Raw genomic sequence first — 16,618 nt, 5'->3', positions numbered from 1 at the left:
GTCACATTAATTTTCCTGTGTAGAACAAGATCCACAGTTTAGGAGTAAAGTATGATGAGCACAGTATCAAATTGGTTAAAAGAGAATACTTAAATAACTCTGCGTAAAGTACTTTACCAAGTCACAGAGATACAGTAGGGGCTCACAAGGGAAGACATTTTAGTATCTTGGGGTTTTGTGTGTACTCACCTCATCCTAACAGTACAACAGGAATTTTGCTCCCTGCAGGGATCCTAATTTTGATAATTGATTAAATGAAAAGACAATGAGTTTAGCCAGAGACTGTGCTTAGTGATGTTAAACTTTTACTCGCATAGTTTACACAAATTGGTAGCAGATGACAGATCTGACATAAGATGTCGTGGAACTCATCAACTCATAGCATGGCAAGATACAGGAGTAGATGGCCAGGCCAGATTGGGACCTGGCTGGATCTGAACTTAGGACCTTCTGCCTCAAAGATACCACAACACCACCAGCTGGCACATGCATCTCGTGTACTCCATCTCAATATAAAACCACTAAGCAGATATTGGAAGTTTTAAAATTAACAGTTGAAATAGCTTGTCTACTCCAGATATATGGAATAACTAGATCAGGTCTCATTCAGTTTAGTTTTCTCCAATGAAAAGCATTCTTTTTCTTCCTTGAATGCTTAGAATCCTGAATCCCAGAATTAAATGCCTCCATCAGTACTCTCCAGTCTAGCAATATCTTCTATAAACAGTGGATTACAGTATTTTACAGTGGAGTAAAGGGAATTACAGAGGCATGAGAGATGAGCTGGCCATCTGGGATGACATCAGAACAGCAATAGCTGGAGTTTCTGGGAGCAATTCAAAAGGCACAGGATAGATTAATCCCAAAGGTAACAAAGTATTCTTGATGGCAAGATGGCACAACTCTGGCTAACAAAGCCAGTCAAAGATAGCATAAAAGGAAAAGAGGAAGCATATAATAGAGCAAAACATAGCGGGGCTAGAGGATTGGGAAAGTTTTAAAAACCAACAGAAGGCAACTAGAAAAGCTATAAGGAGAGAAAAGGTGAAATATGAAAATAAGCTAGGAATTGATATAAAAAGTTCCTTCAGGTTAAGAAAGAGTAAAAGAAAGGTGACAGTGGATATCGGATCAGTGGAAAAAAGAAAGTGGAGAGGTAGTAATGGGGGACAAGTAAATGGCAGACAAACTCAGTATTTTGCATAAGTCATGTACAGTATACCAGAGTAAAGACATGTACAGTACGCCGGAGTATCGGGGGGCGGGGCAGAAGTGAGTATAGTTGCTATTATTAAGGAGAAAGCACTTGGGAAGATGAAAGTTTTGAAGGTAGGTAAGACACCTAGACCAGATGGACTACACCCAGCATTCTGAAGGGGGCAGCTGAAGAGATTCTGGATGCATTAGTCATGATCTTTCAAGAATAACTAGATTCTGGAATGGTTCCAGAGGAATGGAAAATTGCAAATACCACTCCACTCTTTAAGATGGAACAAAGGCAGGAGAAAGGAAATTATAGGCCAGCTAGCCTGACTTCAGTAGTTGGAAAGATGTTGCAGTCCATTATATAGTGTAGGGAAGTGTATGATCATACATTTTGGTAGAAGAAATAAGGATGTGGACTACTTTCTAAACATGGAGAAAATTCAAAAATCTATGGTGTAAAGGGACTTGGGAGTTCTTATGCAGGATTCCCTAAAGGTTAACTTCCAGGTTGAGTCAGTGGTAAGTAAAGCAAATGCAATGTTAGCATTCATTTCAAGAGAACTAGAATATAAAAGCAAAAATGCAATGCTGAGGATTTTAAGGCATTGGGCAGACCAGACCATACTTGCAGTACTGTGAGCAGTTTTCAGCTCCTTATCTAAGAAAAGATGTTCTGGCATTGGAGAGAGTTTAGAGTAGGTTCACAAGAATTATTCCAGGAACAAAAGGGTTAATGTATGAGGAGCATTTGCTGGCTCTGGGTCTGTAATCGAAGGAGTTTAAAAGAATGAGGGTGATTCTTATTGAAACCTATCGAATATAGAAAGGCAAAGATAGAGTGGATGTAGAGAGGATGTTTCCTATTGTGGGTGAGTGAGTCTAGGACCAGAGTGCACAGTCTCAGAGTAGAAGGATGTACATTTGGAACAGAGGTGAGGTGAAATTTCTTTAACCAGAGGATCATGAATCTATGGAAATTATTGCCACAGATAGCTATGGAGGCTAAGTTATTGGGTTTATTTAAAGCATATGTTGATAGGTTCTTGATTAGACAGGGCACCGAAGGTTATGCGGAAAAGGCAGGAGAACGGGGTTAAGAAGAATAATAATTCAGCCATTTTGGAATGGTGGAACAGATCTGATGGGCTGAATGGCTAATTCTATTCCTATGTCTTATGGTCATATGGTCTAAAAGTGACAGACCTGGAATTACAGACTATAAAATGAACTGTAGATTTTGTACAAATGTTTAAAGCAATTCAATTTGGAGAATTGACAACATAACCCAATTCTATGTTTAACACTCACCTACATACAGAAGACAAATCCTGTTATGTGAGCAGAACTGAAGAATTCCCAAACTGACCCCTGTTGCAGTCTTCTCAGTTCAAGCAATAATAACTATCCTCATGAGCAACACACAGAAAATGCTGGAGGAACACAGCAGATCAGGCAGCATTTATAGAGACGGGTTGAACATGCTAGTCTCAGGTCCTTCAGAATTTTGTTAATAAATTCCTTTGCAATCCTTTCCTTCACAGAAAATAAGAAGTCGAACATTTGATACATCCTTTAAATCTGAGCAAATCTGGCGACCTATTATTCAATATTTTCATTTAATTTGATCTATTACTCTTCCAATTTTTTTTCGAAGTTTTAGATTTGATTAGAAAGCCTTTTTTTTTTGGTTGTACCCTCAGAATGGGCTGCCCAGTCCTTTTTTTTTGTATAGCGCAATGGTTTTTTTTCTTCATTTAGAATTCAAAGTTTTTTCTTTCCTCTTTATGAACTGATAAGAGGAGAATTGCTGTTTTCTTCTTTTATTATACAAACATTTGTATATTATATACTAGTTTAACACTATGTATGATTTTGATAATGTCTATCTCAATCTCAGTTTATATTGTTATTGATATATATATTTGAGATAATTCTCCTCTTGTTTGTATTTATGTTCCTTTTAAATTAATAAAAAGATTAATAAAGCAATTTTGGAAACTCACTACAAATGATGTACTACTATTCTGCAAACTCAGTGATTTATTGTTATTTGTGGTGAGAAAGAGTGGTTGTAACTGTGTATAATTTATGGTTTCATTCCCTCACAGCGGAATGCAGAGACACAACCCGATACTGTGAAATGGTAAAGCGGCTAAGACTCTGTCTCTTACCTCAGTACAAACTACGTTGTTGTGAATCCTGCAGTGGAATCTGACGATGGCGCCACACTACAACTCATCTGAAACAATGAAGTGACGGGCAGAATAAACTTGAACTTGTCTCATTGTTTTGAAATTTCAGAAGAGCTGCTTGTGCTTTTATTTCTGAAGGACAGATGATCATTTGAGAGTGTGTCGACATTTAAATAGACAAGAATCTGTCTGCTGCCAATACAGCTGTTACAGTTTATTTAGACACACTGTACATTCCTTTATTGCCTTTGTGCTTTGGAGGAGGGCTTTAGCCTTTTGAGTGAGTGCTTTTGTTGCACTGACAATGACGCTGGACAACAGCACCTGTATGACTTTGAGAAAGATATTGACCACCTTCCCTAATTTTCCTCTCAATGCCCAAGGAAAATGTATTAACATTCTGTTTGGCTGTTTTGTAGGAATTTCTGCTCAGGCCTGTTGTGGAATTGTGCAAAGAAACCCAACCATATTATAGAAAGACACTGGCTAGGTACAAAGCTATGATAGGAGTAAATGGACCAAAAGATAACTCATGGTATTGAGCTGCATTGGGAAAGAAATCCAGCATTTTGGAGAGAAAGAGAGAGGGCAACGGCTTATTACTTTCTTTTTACACCTATCACAGATCTTAACGACTAATCAAATATTTCTTCACGGCAATTTTTGATCAAGGATCCCGATCCTCTTAGGGTTAGAGGTGAAATCTATCTTACTGGTGTAACATCAAACAGTACCATACAGGAACAGGCCCTTCAGCCCACAGTGGTGTGCTGAACCAGCTAGAAAGCAAATCAAAAACACCCAAACACTAATCCCTCCTACCTACACCATGTCCATATCCCTCCATGTGCTTATCCAGACATCTCTTAAAAACCTCTAATGTACCACCACACCAGGCAGCGATTCTAGGCATCCACCAGTCTCTGAGTAAAAATACTTACCCCTCACATCCCCCTTGAACCTACTCCCTCTGACCCTCAATGCATGCCCTCTGGTATTAGACATTTCGACCCTGGGAAACAGATACTTTCTGTCCACTCTGTCTATGCCTCTCATGATTTTGGAAACCTCTATCAAATCTCCAGTGCTCCAGAGAAAAAAAAACAAGTTTATCCAGCATCTTGTGATGGCACATGCCGTCTAAACCAGGCAGCATCCTGGTAAACCTCTTCGGCATCATCTCCACCCTTCCTATAGTGGGGCGACCAGAACTGTATGCAATACTCCAGACATGAGAAATTCTGCAGACGCTGGAAATCTAAGCAACACACACAAAATGCTGGAGGAACTCAGCAGGCCAGGCAGCATCTGTGGAAAAGGATAAACTCTTCCCCCGGCATTTTGAGTGTGTTGCAATACTCTAGATGTGGCCTAACCAGAGTTCTATGAAGTTGTAACATAACTTCTTGACTCTTGAACTTAATCCCCGACTAATAAAAGCAAGCATTCCATAAGCCTTCTTACCACCCTATCGACTTGCGTATCCACTTTCAAGGAGCTTGGATTCCAATACGCTGAACTATGCAACAGTGAAAGCAGGTCAAACTTATGGAAAAATCCAAAATTTCAGAATAGCACATATAAACTCAAAGGAATATTGGCAAAATGTTGTGAAAACTAAACATTCAATGATTAAAAGGCAAGTGGGAGGAACAGAGAGTGCAGAAAGTACCAACATCTGTCCCTCCACCTCAAGAACATGTGGCATGCCTCAGCAGTCAATGGGAAATTTGAAAAACATTTTGACAATAAATTGCGTTCCACCCAGAGCTTTAACAAAATAGCCCTGCCATCACTGGTTAAGTTCAAATGACCTCATTGAATTAATTTCCCTCTTTTTTCCCATCTTTTCTGTTTTGATTTCAATACTCTACATTAGAAATTGAGAAGGGCTGTTGTAGCACCTGACTTTGATTTGCCCTAGTCAGTTATATTAAAATGCCTGCACTTATTTATCTGAACCAATCTCTTGTCCTGGTGGTCTGCTTTGATCATTTTACCTCCAGTTTCTTCTTTTCATTGCCTGACCATTTCCCAGCCAACCAAGACTGCAGGCAAAATGGCATTAGAGGCTCTGAGACAGCTCACTACAACCTGCAGCTGAGCCACAACTTCAGTTTCAGTATTGCACAACTTGCCTCACAATTCAGAGCACCAATGTACTTCAGCATATGTTCAAAACCGAAAATAAATGAAACCTTCCTGCCCCCCCCCCAAACAAACGTACTCTGGGGAAAACAGTGGAAAATTCTGAATTATACATCAGCTTCTAAATAGCTGGATTTTTAATACACTTTATGATGAAAATATATTTGCATATTCTTGTCAACACAGATCTCCCCAAGCCACAAATTGTTCCAACTAAAAATCGGTGCTAATATCTACATTGGCATAAGAGTGGCCCAGGAAAGTTGTCCTTGATTCTCTACAAGGAAGTCTTCTATTTTCACTCATCACTTAGTGGCAGAATAGGAACTCAATATTGTGAAAGCATCACTTCATTGAGAAGTGAAATGCATCACATTATTATCATTTCTGTCCTCATTGAGATAGGTTTACAGCCTTTATACATGATCAAATGTCTCAACTAATACTACAAGCTGGATGAATGGTTTCTGACTCTGTGTTATGCTCTTTTTCTTCTTGAAAAATATAGGCACTTTGAAACGTTTTAAAAACAGTGCCCTTTATTGGATCAGTGTAATTCACAAGCAGATTTACAATTATTGTGAATGAAAACCTCATTTCAGCATCACTTTCATGTGTCCAAGATTAGAATATCAGTTGTACGACTTGTTAAAAATACTGCTTCTTACAATCATGTGCCAGGCCAGTTACTGTGGTGTGTATAGCAATTATCACATCATCCCTTTCCACACTTGGAAGAGCAGCTCTTATTTCAGCTATGTGCGTGTCTGTCGTCTAAGCTAGCTAGCTGTTTAAATGTATGTATAATTTAAAATCAGACCTTTGTAAAATAAGCTTTGTACCTATTTATTAGAAAGTCTTGTTGACAATGTGCAATATGCTTTAACTCTGTTACTTTGTCCAGAAAGTACTACTTTTGTGGAACTTTTGTTTTATTATTACCAAAGCCTTTTCTGTTACTTGCTGGAAAATTTGAATTTTTCATTTTAATAGCACTTCCAATGAGTACATTTGTAGTCTTTGTTTAATGTTTCACTGCTGAAGTTTCATATGTAATATATTCTCAATTTATTGGGCTGTTATTTTTCTAACTTTTTTCCTATTGATAACTGGTTTGCCAGACTTGTTATGTGCATAATCCCATGTTTTCTCTAGGGCAAATATTTACTCATCAGAAACAGTATACCGAGAGAACATTACTTGGTATGATGGAAGAATTTGTTCATTTGATTAAATGACATTGGATTTCATTGGAGCAGGTATTACTCCATGACCAACTTCAGAGGAAACATGGATTAGGTATCTCATTGATAATGGTTTATGTTCCTAAGTTCAAATATGGGTCACAGGTGCCGTTACAGCTTCCAGATCAGTTGACTGAATTCCTTGTGAATGTACTTTAGTTTTATCCTGTGACAAGGACCCAGTGACACTTCTCTAATGTCAGTGTTGCTGGATAAAGTCTGAGATTGCATACAAGAAGCCTATTTATGTTTTTTTTGTACTAAGCCATCTTGAGATCAAATCTATTAAATGTACAATGTTTCATTCTGTGCTTTTCCTAATACTAAAAATGCACGTTTAATCAGCTTTAAATTAATTGTTCAAAGTAAAATAAATGCACTCTATATCCACAAAAAAAAAACAAAGAACAGCTGAGCTAGGGTTGAGTCTGAAGTTAAAATGTTTAATATTTCAACCCTGGACCCTAACCTGCATAAGGGAGTGGGGAAAGAGGCTGGGAACCAGATTGCTGGCAAGGAGGCAAGTTGGAAAATTACATAGTATTTTGAAGCTGGTAGCATCAGGCATACTCTGTTTTGCAGGCTATCAGAAAAACAGCAGCGAAAACGAGGCAAAGATTGGTTCAGTGACTCGGTAAGTAACTTTTCAGTACTACCCGTGAGCAAGAATGCTTCCTCCCCAGACCACACTGCAAAGCTCCACCTGTGCTGAGAAACGGTGAAATGTTTAGTATGGGGCAAGAGCAGAAAATGCTGTAGCAGGGCTAGGCAGCTGTAAAGTTCGAACAAGTAGTATTTTCCTCAACCATGAATGGGAGTCTGCGGAATGTGCTTTCTTTATGCTGATGCCAATTTGTGCAATATCTCAAGGAAACTGGAGAGTAGTTTGGAAAGGAATATTTAGCTTGTTGAGGAGGTCCTGCTGAAAGTGTATTCAAAGTAAGGTAAGTTTATTAACAAAGCCCATATATGTTTCATACACAATGCTGAGATTCATTTAATTGCAGGCATACTCAATAAATCCATAGAATAATAATCATAACAGAATCAATGAAAGACCACTAGAATTGGGGTGTTCAACCAATGTGCAAAAGACAACAAACTGTGCAAGTACAAAAAGAAAGAAATAATAATAAATAAATAAACAAACAAACAATAAATATCGAGGATGTGCGATGAAGGGTCCCTGAAAGTGATGGGGCAAGTGAAATTATCCTCTTTGGTTCAAGAACCTGATAGTTGAGGTGTGGTAACTGTTCTTGGACCTGGTGGTGTGATTCCTGAGGGCCCTGTGCCTTCTTCCTGATGGCAGCAGCAAGAAGAGTATGTCCTGAGTGGTGGGGGGTCCACAATGATAGGCACTGTTTTCCTGCGACATCATTTCAGATGCTCATTGGTGGAGAGGGCTTTATCTATGATGGACTGGGCCATATCCACTATCTTTTGTAGGATTTTCCATTCATGGGCATTAGTATTTCCATACAAGGCTGCAACGCAGCTAGTCAATATGCTGTCCACTACACACATATAAAAGTTTGTCAAAGTTTCAGATGTCGTACCGACTCTTTGCAAACTCCTAAGGAGGTAGAAATCAGGACACAACTGCACAAGCACGAGACGTCAGCCAGTGAGAACAGCGAGAACTACAGCTGCACAGAGTCTTGTCATTTTCAGAAGTTTTCTGATGACTCTGCCATAATCGGATGCATCAGCAAAGGAGATGAGACTGAGTACAGGGCTACGGTAGGAAACTTTGTCACATGGTGTGAGCAGAATTATCTGCAGCTTAATGTGAAAAAGACTAAGGAGCTGGTGGTAGACCTGAGGAGAGCTAAGGTATTGGTGACCCCTGTTTCCATCCAGGGGGTCAGTGTGGACATGGTGGAGGATTACAAATACCTGGGGATACGAATTGACAATAAACGGGACTGGTCAAAGAACACTGAGGCTGCCTACAAGAAAAGTCAGAGCCGTCTCTATTTCCTGAGGAGACGAGGTCCTTTAACATTTGCCGGACGATGCTGAGGATGTTCTACAAGTCTGTGGTGGCCAGTGCTATCATGTTTGCTGTTGTGTGCTGGGGCAGCAGGCTGAGGGTAGCAGACACCAACAGAATCAACAAACTCATTCGTAAGGCCAGTGATGTTGTGGGGATGGAACTGGACTCTCTGACGGTGGTGGCTGAAAAGAGGATGCTGTCCAAGTTGCATGCCATCTTGGACAATGTCTCCCATCCACTACATAATGTACTGGGTGGGCACAGGAGTACATTCAGCCAGAGACTCATTCCACCGAGATGCAGCACAGAGTGTCATAGGAAGTCATTCCTGCCTGTGGCCATCAAACTTTACAACTCCTCACTTGGAGGGTCAGACATCCTGAGCCAATAGGCTGGTCCTGGACTTAATTTCATAATTTACTGGCATAACTTACATATTACTATTTAACTATTTATGGTTCTATTACTATTTATTATTTATGGTGCAACTGTAACGAAAACCAATTTCCCCCAGGATCAATGAAGTATGACTATGACTATGACTATGAGATGAGTTTAAAAAGAAGACAGCCTTATAGAGTGGGTGTCAGGGGAGCGGGTGATAGAATAGAGGGAGACAGAGTAGGAAGGCTTTGGCTCAATGGGGCTTCGGCGATAACAGGTTGAGGCGAGGTAGGTTAACTGTGTAGAATACAGACAGGAAGTATGTGTGTGAGGCCGGCGCTCAGTGTCAGATGTGAGAAGTCCGGGAGACTCCCAGCCTCCCGGACAGCCATACCTGCACCAGGTCTGTCAAGCTGCAGCTCCTTAGGGACTGGGTTAGGGAACTGGAGATGCAGCTCGATGACCTTCGTCTGGTCAGGGAGAGTGAGGAGGTGATAGAGAGGAGCTATAGGCAGGTAGTCACACCAGGGCCTCACAAGACAAATAAGTGGGTAACAGTCAGGAGAGGGAAGGGCAAGAGGCAGATACTAGAGAGTACCCCAGTGGCCATCCCCCTTAACAATAAGTACTCCTGCTTGAGTACTGTTGGGGGAGATGGCCTACCCGGGGGAAGCAACAGTGGTCATGCCTCTGGCCCTATGGCTCAGAAGAGTAGGGAAAGGAAGAGGATGGCAGCAGGGATAGGAGGCTTATAGTTAGGGGGACAGACATACGATTCTGTGGATGCAGGAAAGAAACACGGATGATAGTTTGTCTCCCAAGTGCCGGGGTCCGGGATGTTTCTGATCGCAACCACGATATCTTGAAGTGGGAAGGAGAACAGCCAGAGGTCTTGGTACATATTGGTACCAACGACACAGGAAGAGGTCCTGAAAACAGACTACAGGGAGTTAGGAAGGAAGTTGAGAAGCAGGACTACAAAGGTAGTAATCTCAGGATTACTGCCTGTGCCACATGACAGTGAGCACAGGAATAGAATGAGGTGGAGGATAAATGCATGGCTGACGGATTGGAGTAGAGGGCAGAGAATCAAATTTCTGGATCATTGGGACCTCTTTAGGGCCAGGTGTGACCTGTATAAAAAGGATTGGTTGCACTTGAATCCCAAGGAGACCAAAAGATGGGGAGGTTTGCAAAGGCTTTTGGGAAGAGTTGCTGTGGGGGTTGAGAACCGAACTGAAGTAACGAAGTAAGAGGCAGTTGGCTCACAAATAGAGAAAGCTTGGAGACAGTGCGAGAGGGAGGATAGGCAGGAGATAGAGAAGGAATGTGCTCAGACCGATGGGTGTCTATTTTAATGCAAGGAGTATTATGAACAAAGCGGATGAGCTTAGAGCATGGATCAGTTCTTGGAGCTATGACATTGTGGCCATTACAGAGACTTGGATGGCTCAGGGGCAGGAATGGTTACTTCGATTGCCAGGCTTTAGATGTTTCAGAAAGGACAGAGAGGGAGCAAAAGAGGTGGGGGTGTGGCACTGTTGATCAGAGATAATGTCACAGCTACAGAAAAGGAGGAAGTCATGGAGAGATTGTCTATGGAGTCTCTGTGGGTGGAAGTTAGGAACAGGAAGGGGTAAATAACCCTACTGGATATTTTTTTATCAACCACCCAATAGTAACAGGGACATCAAGGAGCAGATAGGAAGACAGATTCTGGAAAGGTGTAATAATAACAGGGTTGTTGTGGTGGGAGATTTTAATTTCCCAAATATCGATTGGCATCTCCCTAGAGCAAGGGGTTTAGATGAGGTGCAATTTGTCAGGTGTGTTCAGGAAGGTTTCTTGACACAGTATGTAGAGAAGCCTACAAGAGGAGAGGCTATACTTGAACTGGTATTGGGAAATGAACCTGGTCGGTGTCAGATCTCTCAGTGGGAGAGCATTTTGGAGATAGTGATCATAATTCTATCTCCTTTACCATAGCATTAGAGAGGGATAGGAACAGACAAGTTAGAAAAGCGTTTAATTGGAGTAAGGGGAAATATGAGGCTATCAGGCAGGATCTTGGAAGCATAAATTGGAAATAGACGTTCTCAGGGAAAAGTGCGGAAGAAATGTGGCAACTGTTCAGGGGATATTTGTGTGGAGTTCTGCAATGAGACTAGGAAAGGATGGTAGGGTACAGGAAGCATGGTGTACAAAGGCTGTTTTAAATCTAGTCAAGAAGAAAAGAAGAGCTTATGAAAGGTTCAAAAAACTTGGTAATGATAGAAATCTAGAGGATTATAAGGCTAGCAGGAAGAAGTTTAAGGATGAAATTAGGAGAGCCAGAAAGGGCCATGAGAAGGCCTTGGTGGACAGGATTAAGGAAAACCCCAAGGCATTCTACAAGTATGTGAAGAGCAAGAGGATAAGCCATGAGAGAATAGGACCAATCAAGTGTAACAGTGGAAAAGTGTGTATGGAACCGGAGGAGATAGCAAAGGTACTTAATGAGTACTTTGCTTCAGTATTCACTACGGAAAAGGATCTTCGCCATTGTAGGGATGACTTACAGCAGACTGAAAAGCTTGAGCATATTGATATTAAGGAAGAGGGTGTGCTGGAGCTTTTGGAAAGCATCAAGTTGGATAAGTCACCGGGACCGGACAAGATGTACCCCAGGCTACTGTGGGAGGTGAGGGAGGAGATTGCTGAGCCTCTGGTGATGGTCTTTGCATCATCAATGGGGATGGGAGAGGTTCCGGATGATTGGAAGGTTGCAGATGTTGTTCCATTATTCAAGAAAGGGAGTAGAGATAGCCCAGGAAATTATAGATCAGTGAGTCGTACTTTAGTGGTTAGTAAGTTGATGGAGAAGATCCTGAGAGGCAGGATTTATGAACATTTGGAGAGGCATAATATGATTAGGAATAGTCAGCATGGCTTTGTCAAAGGCAGGACGTGCCTTACGAGCCTGATTGAATTTTTTGAGAATGTGACTAAACACATTGATGAAGGTAGAGCAATAGATGTAGTGTTTATAGACTTTAGCAAGGCATTTGATAAGGTCCCCCATGCAAGGCTTATTGAGAAAGCAAGGAGACATTTCTTTGTGGATCCAGAACTGGCCCACAGAAGGCAAAAAGTGGTTGTAGACTGGTCATATTCTGCATGGAGGTCAGTGACCAGTGGTGTTCCTCAGGGATCTGTTCTCGGACCCCTACTCTTTGTGATTTTTATAATTCACCTGAATGAGGAAGTGGAGGGAGGGTTGGTAAATTTGCTAATGACACAAAGGTTGGGGGTGTTGTGGATAGTGTGGCTGTCAGAGGTTACAGCAGAACATTGATAGGATGCAAAACTGGGCTGAGAAGTGGCAGATGGAGTTCAACCCAGTTCAACCCCCAAATGTGACGGTGTCCTGAATTACCACTATGAACTGTGTTTTTGAAAAGAGGGAGAGAGAGGTGTCCAACACAAACGCCTTGTTAAAAAGAGAGAGTTATTTAACAGCGGCATCTTGTTTTTAAGAGAGAGAGACAAAGACTGCTCATAGTTTATTTATACTTTCCCAAGGACATCGCCTGCTTGCACGTTCTTACAGATAGAGAAGGGAGGAACTGTTTGAGTAACACACATCAAAGTTGCTGGTGAACGCAGCAGGCCAGGCAGCATCTCTAGGAAGAGGTACAGTTGACGTTTCAGCCCGAGACCCTTCGTCAGGACTAACGGAAGGAAGAGTTAGTAAGAGATTTGAAAGTGGGAGGGGAGGGGGAGATCCAAAATGATAGGAGAAGACAGGAGGGGGAGGGATGGAGCCAAGAGCTGGACAGGTGATTGGCAAAGGGGATATGAGAGGATCATGGGACAGGAGGCCCAGGGAGAAGGAAAGGGGGGGGGTGAAAAACCTAGAGGAGGGACAAGGGATAGAGTCAGAGGGACAGAGGGAGAAAAAGGAGAGTGAGAGAAAGAATGTGTGTATAAAAATAAATAACAGATGGGGTACCAGGGGGAGGTGGGGCATTAGCGGAAGTTAGAGAAGTCAATGTTCATGCCATCAGGTTGGAGGCTACCCAGACGGAATATAAGGTGTTGTTCCTCCAACCTGAGTGTGGCTTCATCTTTACAGTAGAGGAGGCCGTGGATAGACATGTCTAATGGGAATGGGATGTGGAATTAAAATGTGTGGCCACTGGGAGATCCTGCTTTCTCTGGCGTACAGAGCGTTGGTGGAAACTGTTTGAGTGACAGTTGGTACTCAGTACGGGGAGATAAATAGAAGGTCAGATGATAGACCTCAGACACATGATTTTGGACACTGAATGAGCTTTGTTGTGCCCACAGAAAAAGTGGGTTTTTGGAAGATCGATCAGGCGGATCGATCAGTGGCTCTTGCAGCGTGGACAGGGCGTGACCAGTAGGGAGTTATTTGTGTGTCCAACCCTCACCTGGGTTGATAGCTCCACCACAGAAGAACGGTCCCCTTTGTTGTGGTCACAGTCAGTGACTTTTAACGGATTTCGGAGGACAACAGGAATATCGACGACATCAGCTCACCTGAAGACTCAAATCTCTCCCTCACTCTCTCTCCATCACTACTCAACTCAATACCACAAACTGAACTGAACTTTACTCATCAGAGTAAGACTACCTATTTACCCCTAGACCTGAAGAATCTTCGTTTTCATATATATTCCACACTTACTTATATGTAATCATTTGCTAACCTGTTTGATTTATCTACATTTATATTACTACATTGCGTAGTTACTAATAAATATCATTAGTTAATAGCAATACCAGACTCCAAAGCTGTTTTCCACCTCTGCTGGTACTTTAACCCATCACGGACAAATATGATGGCAGAATATAGTATTAATGGTAAGACTCTTGGCAGTGTGGAGGATCAGAGGGATCTTGGGGTCCGAGTCCATAGGACACTCAAAGCTGCTGGGCAGGTTGACTCTGGTTAAGAAGGCATATGGTGCATTGGCCTTCATCAATCATGGGATTGAGTTTAAGAGCCAAGAGGTAATGTTGCAGCTATATAGGACCCTGGTCAGACCCCGCTTGGAGTATGGTGCTCAATTCTGGTCGCCTCACTATAGGAAGGATGCGGAAACCATAGAAAGGGTGCAGAGGAGATTTACAAGTACGTTGCTTGGATTGGGGAGCATGCCTTATGAGAATAGGTTGAGTGAACTTGGCCTTTTCTCCTTGGAGTGACAGAGGATGAGAGGTGACCTGATAGAGGTGTATAAGATGATGAGAGGCATTGATTGTGTGGATAGTCAGAGGCTTTTTCCCAGGGCTGAGATGGCTAACACGAGAGGGCATAGTTTTAAGGTGCTTGGAAGTAGGTACAGAGGAGATGTCAGTGGTACATTTTTTACACAGAGAGTGGTGAGTGCACGGAATAGGCTGCCGGCAACAGTGGTAGAGGCGGAAACAATGGGGTCTTTTAAGACTTCTGGATAGATACATGGAGCTTAGAAAAATAGAGAGCTATGTGTAACCCTAGGTAATTTCTAAGGTAAGGACACGTTTGGAACAGTTTTGTGGGCTGAAAGGTCTGTATTGTGCTGTAGGTTTTCTATGTTTCTATGTTTAGATGCTGCTATGCTTTCTTCATAATTGCACATACGTGCTGGGCCCAGGACAGGTCTTCCAAAATAATAACACCAAGGAATTTAAAGTTGCTGACCCTCTCTATCCTTGATCCTCTGATGAAGACTGGCTCATGGACCTCAGGTTTCCTTGTCTTGAAATCAATAATCAGCTCCTTGGTCTTGCTGACATTAAGAGGTTGTTGTATTAGCACCACTCAGCCAGATTTTCATCACCGTCCTATACATGATTCATCACCACCTTTGATTCCACAATTGGAAAATTAACTAGTAGGACTTTGAAGATGTTAATCTTTGGATTATTGTCAGAGTAAAGTGCAAATTGACTGAAAAGATTAGGAGAGTTAGCACAAGCATTTAGCTACAGATCAGGAGTCAGATTTTGGAAAGGTGCAAAACCAGTGAGGTTGTTGTCCTGGGTGATTTCAATTTCCCTAATAGCAATTGGCATCTCCTTATTGCAAAAGACTTAGGTAAAGTGGAACTTGTTATGTATGTCCAGGAAGGATTCCTGACCCAATATGTAGACAGATTGACCTGAGGAGAGGCCATACTGAATCTAGTGCTAGGCAATGAACCAGGTCAGATGGGACAATGTTCACAACTCCCTGACTTTTACCATAGCCTTGGACAGGGATAGGAGCAGATGGTATGGGAAAGTATTTAATTGGGTGAGGGGGAATTCTGATGCAATTAGGCATATACATCAAAGCATAAACTGGGAACAGATGTACTCAGGGAAATGCACAACAGAAATGTGGAAGTTGTTCAGGGAGCACTTGTGTAGATTCTAGATAGGTTTATCCAGTTGAAGCAGGGAAAGGATGGAAGGATGAAGGGACCATGGTTGAAGAGATGTAGTCAAGAGGAAGATAGAAACTTACTTAAGTTTCAGGAAACAAGGATCAACAAGGCCTCAATAGAGTACAAGGTAGCCAGGAAGAAGCTGAAAAAAATAGATTAGAGAGCTGGAAGGGGACATGAGAAAGCCTTGGTGAGTAGGATTAAGGGAAGCTCCAAGGCAGTCAACACCTAGCAGGAGAATGACTTGAGGGTTGGACCAGTCAGTGTTAATGAGGAAACATGTACCTGGAGTTGGAGAAGGCAGGGAGATCCTTAATGAATACTTTCTTCAGTATGGACCAGTGAGAGGAACCTAGACATTTGTGAGGACAGCATAAAGCAGACTAATACGTTAGAACATGTTGATGTAAAGAAAGAGGAGGTACTGGAACTTCTGAAAAACTTTAGGAGAGGTAAGTCTCTTATCTAAGGACTTTGAAGATTTTAATCTTTTGATTAGGTAAGAACAAGATGTACCAAAGGTTACTATAGGATGTGAGTCAAGATATTGCTGTGCCTTTGGAGAAGATCTTTGCAACCACACTGGCTAGATAATTGGAGGGCAGTAAATATTATTCCTTTGTTCAAGAAAAGGAGGAGGAGTAACCCTGTGAATTTTAGACCAAAGAGCCTTACTTCTGTGGTGGGCAAGTTATTGGTGAAGGTTCTTAGAGACAGGATTTATAAGTATTTGGAGAAGCATTGTCTGATTGGGGAATAGTCAACATGGTTGAGGAGCATGCTATGCCTCACGAGCCTAATTGAATTCTTTGAGGATGTGGCAAAGCACATTGATAAATGCAGAGCAGTGGATGTGGTGCCATTGAATTTATTAAAGCATTTCATCAGGTTTCCCAAGGTGGGCTCATTGAGAAAGACAGGAATCATAAGACCCAAGGAAACCTGGCTGTGTGGATACAGAGTTGAGTTGTGCATACAAAATAGAAGATGGTTGTAGACAGAGCATGTTATGCCTGGAGGTCAGTAACC

At 41.8% G+C, this 16,618-nt stretch overlaps 1 protein-coding gene across 2 annotated transcripts in view; it reads left to right on the top strand.

The window, feature by feature from the left end:
* The window catches only part of LOC140197774 (ADAMTS-like protein 1), a 568,572-nt gene extending 561,478 nt beyond the window's left edge, over nucleotides 1-7,094 (top strand). For both annotated transcript variants that reach the window (XM_072258217.1, XM_072258218.1), the window contains one exon: nucleotides 3,315-7,094. In XM_072258217.1, the coding sequence (XP_072114318.1) occupies nucleotides 3,315-3,421 (107 nt within the window). In that variant the 3' untranslated portion in view covers nucleotides 3,422-7,094. The remainder of the gene's footprint in view (nucleotides 1-3,314) is intronic.
* The last annotated feature ends 9,524 nt before the right edge of the window (nucleotides 7,095-16,618 follow it).

This window comes from Mobula birostris, chromosome 5 (assembly GCF_030028105.1).
Source record: "Mobula birostris isolate sMobBir1 chromosome 5, sMobBir1.hap1, whole genome shotgun sequence".
NCBI classification, from domain to species: domain Eukaryota; kingdom Metazoa; phylum Chordata; class Chondrichthyes; order Myliobatiformes; family Myliobatidae; genus Mobula; species Mobula birostris.
Note: the sequence above shows the minus strand (reverse complement) of the source record. Positions and strands in the feature narration are given on the sequence as shown.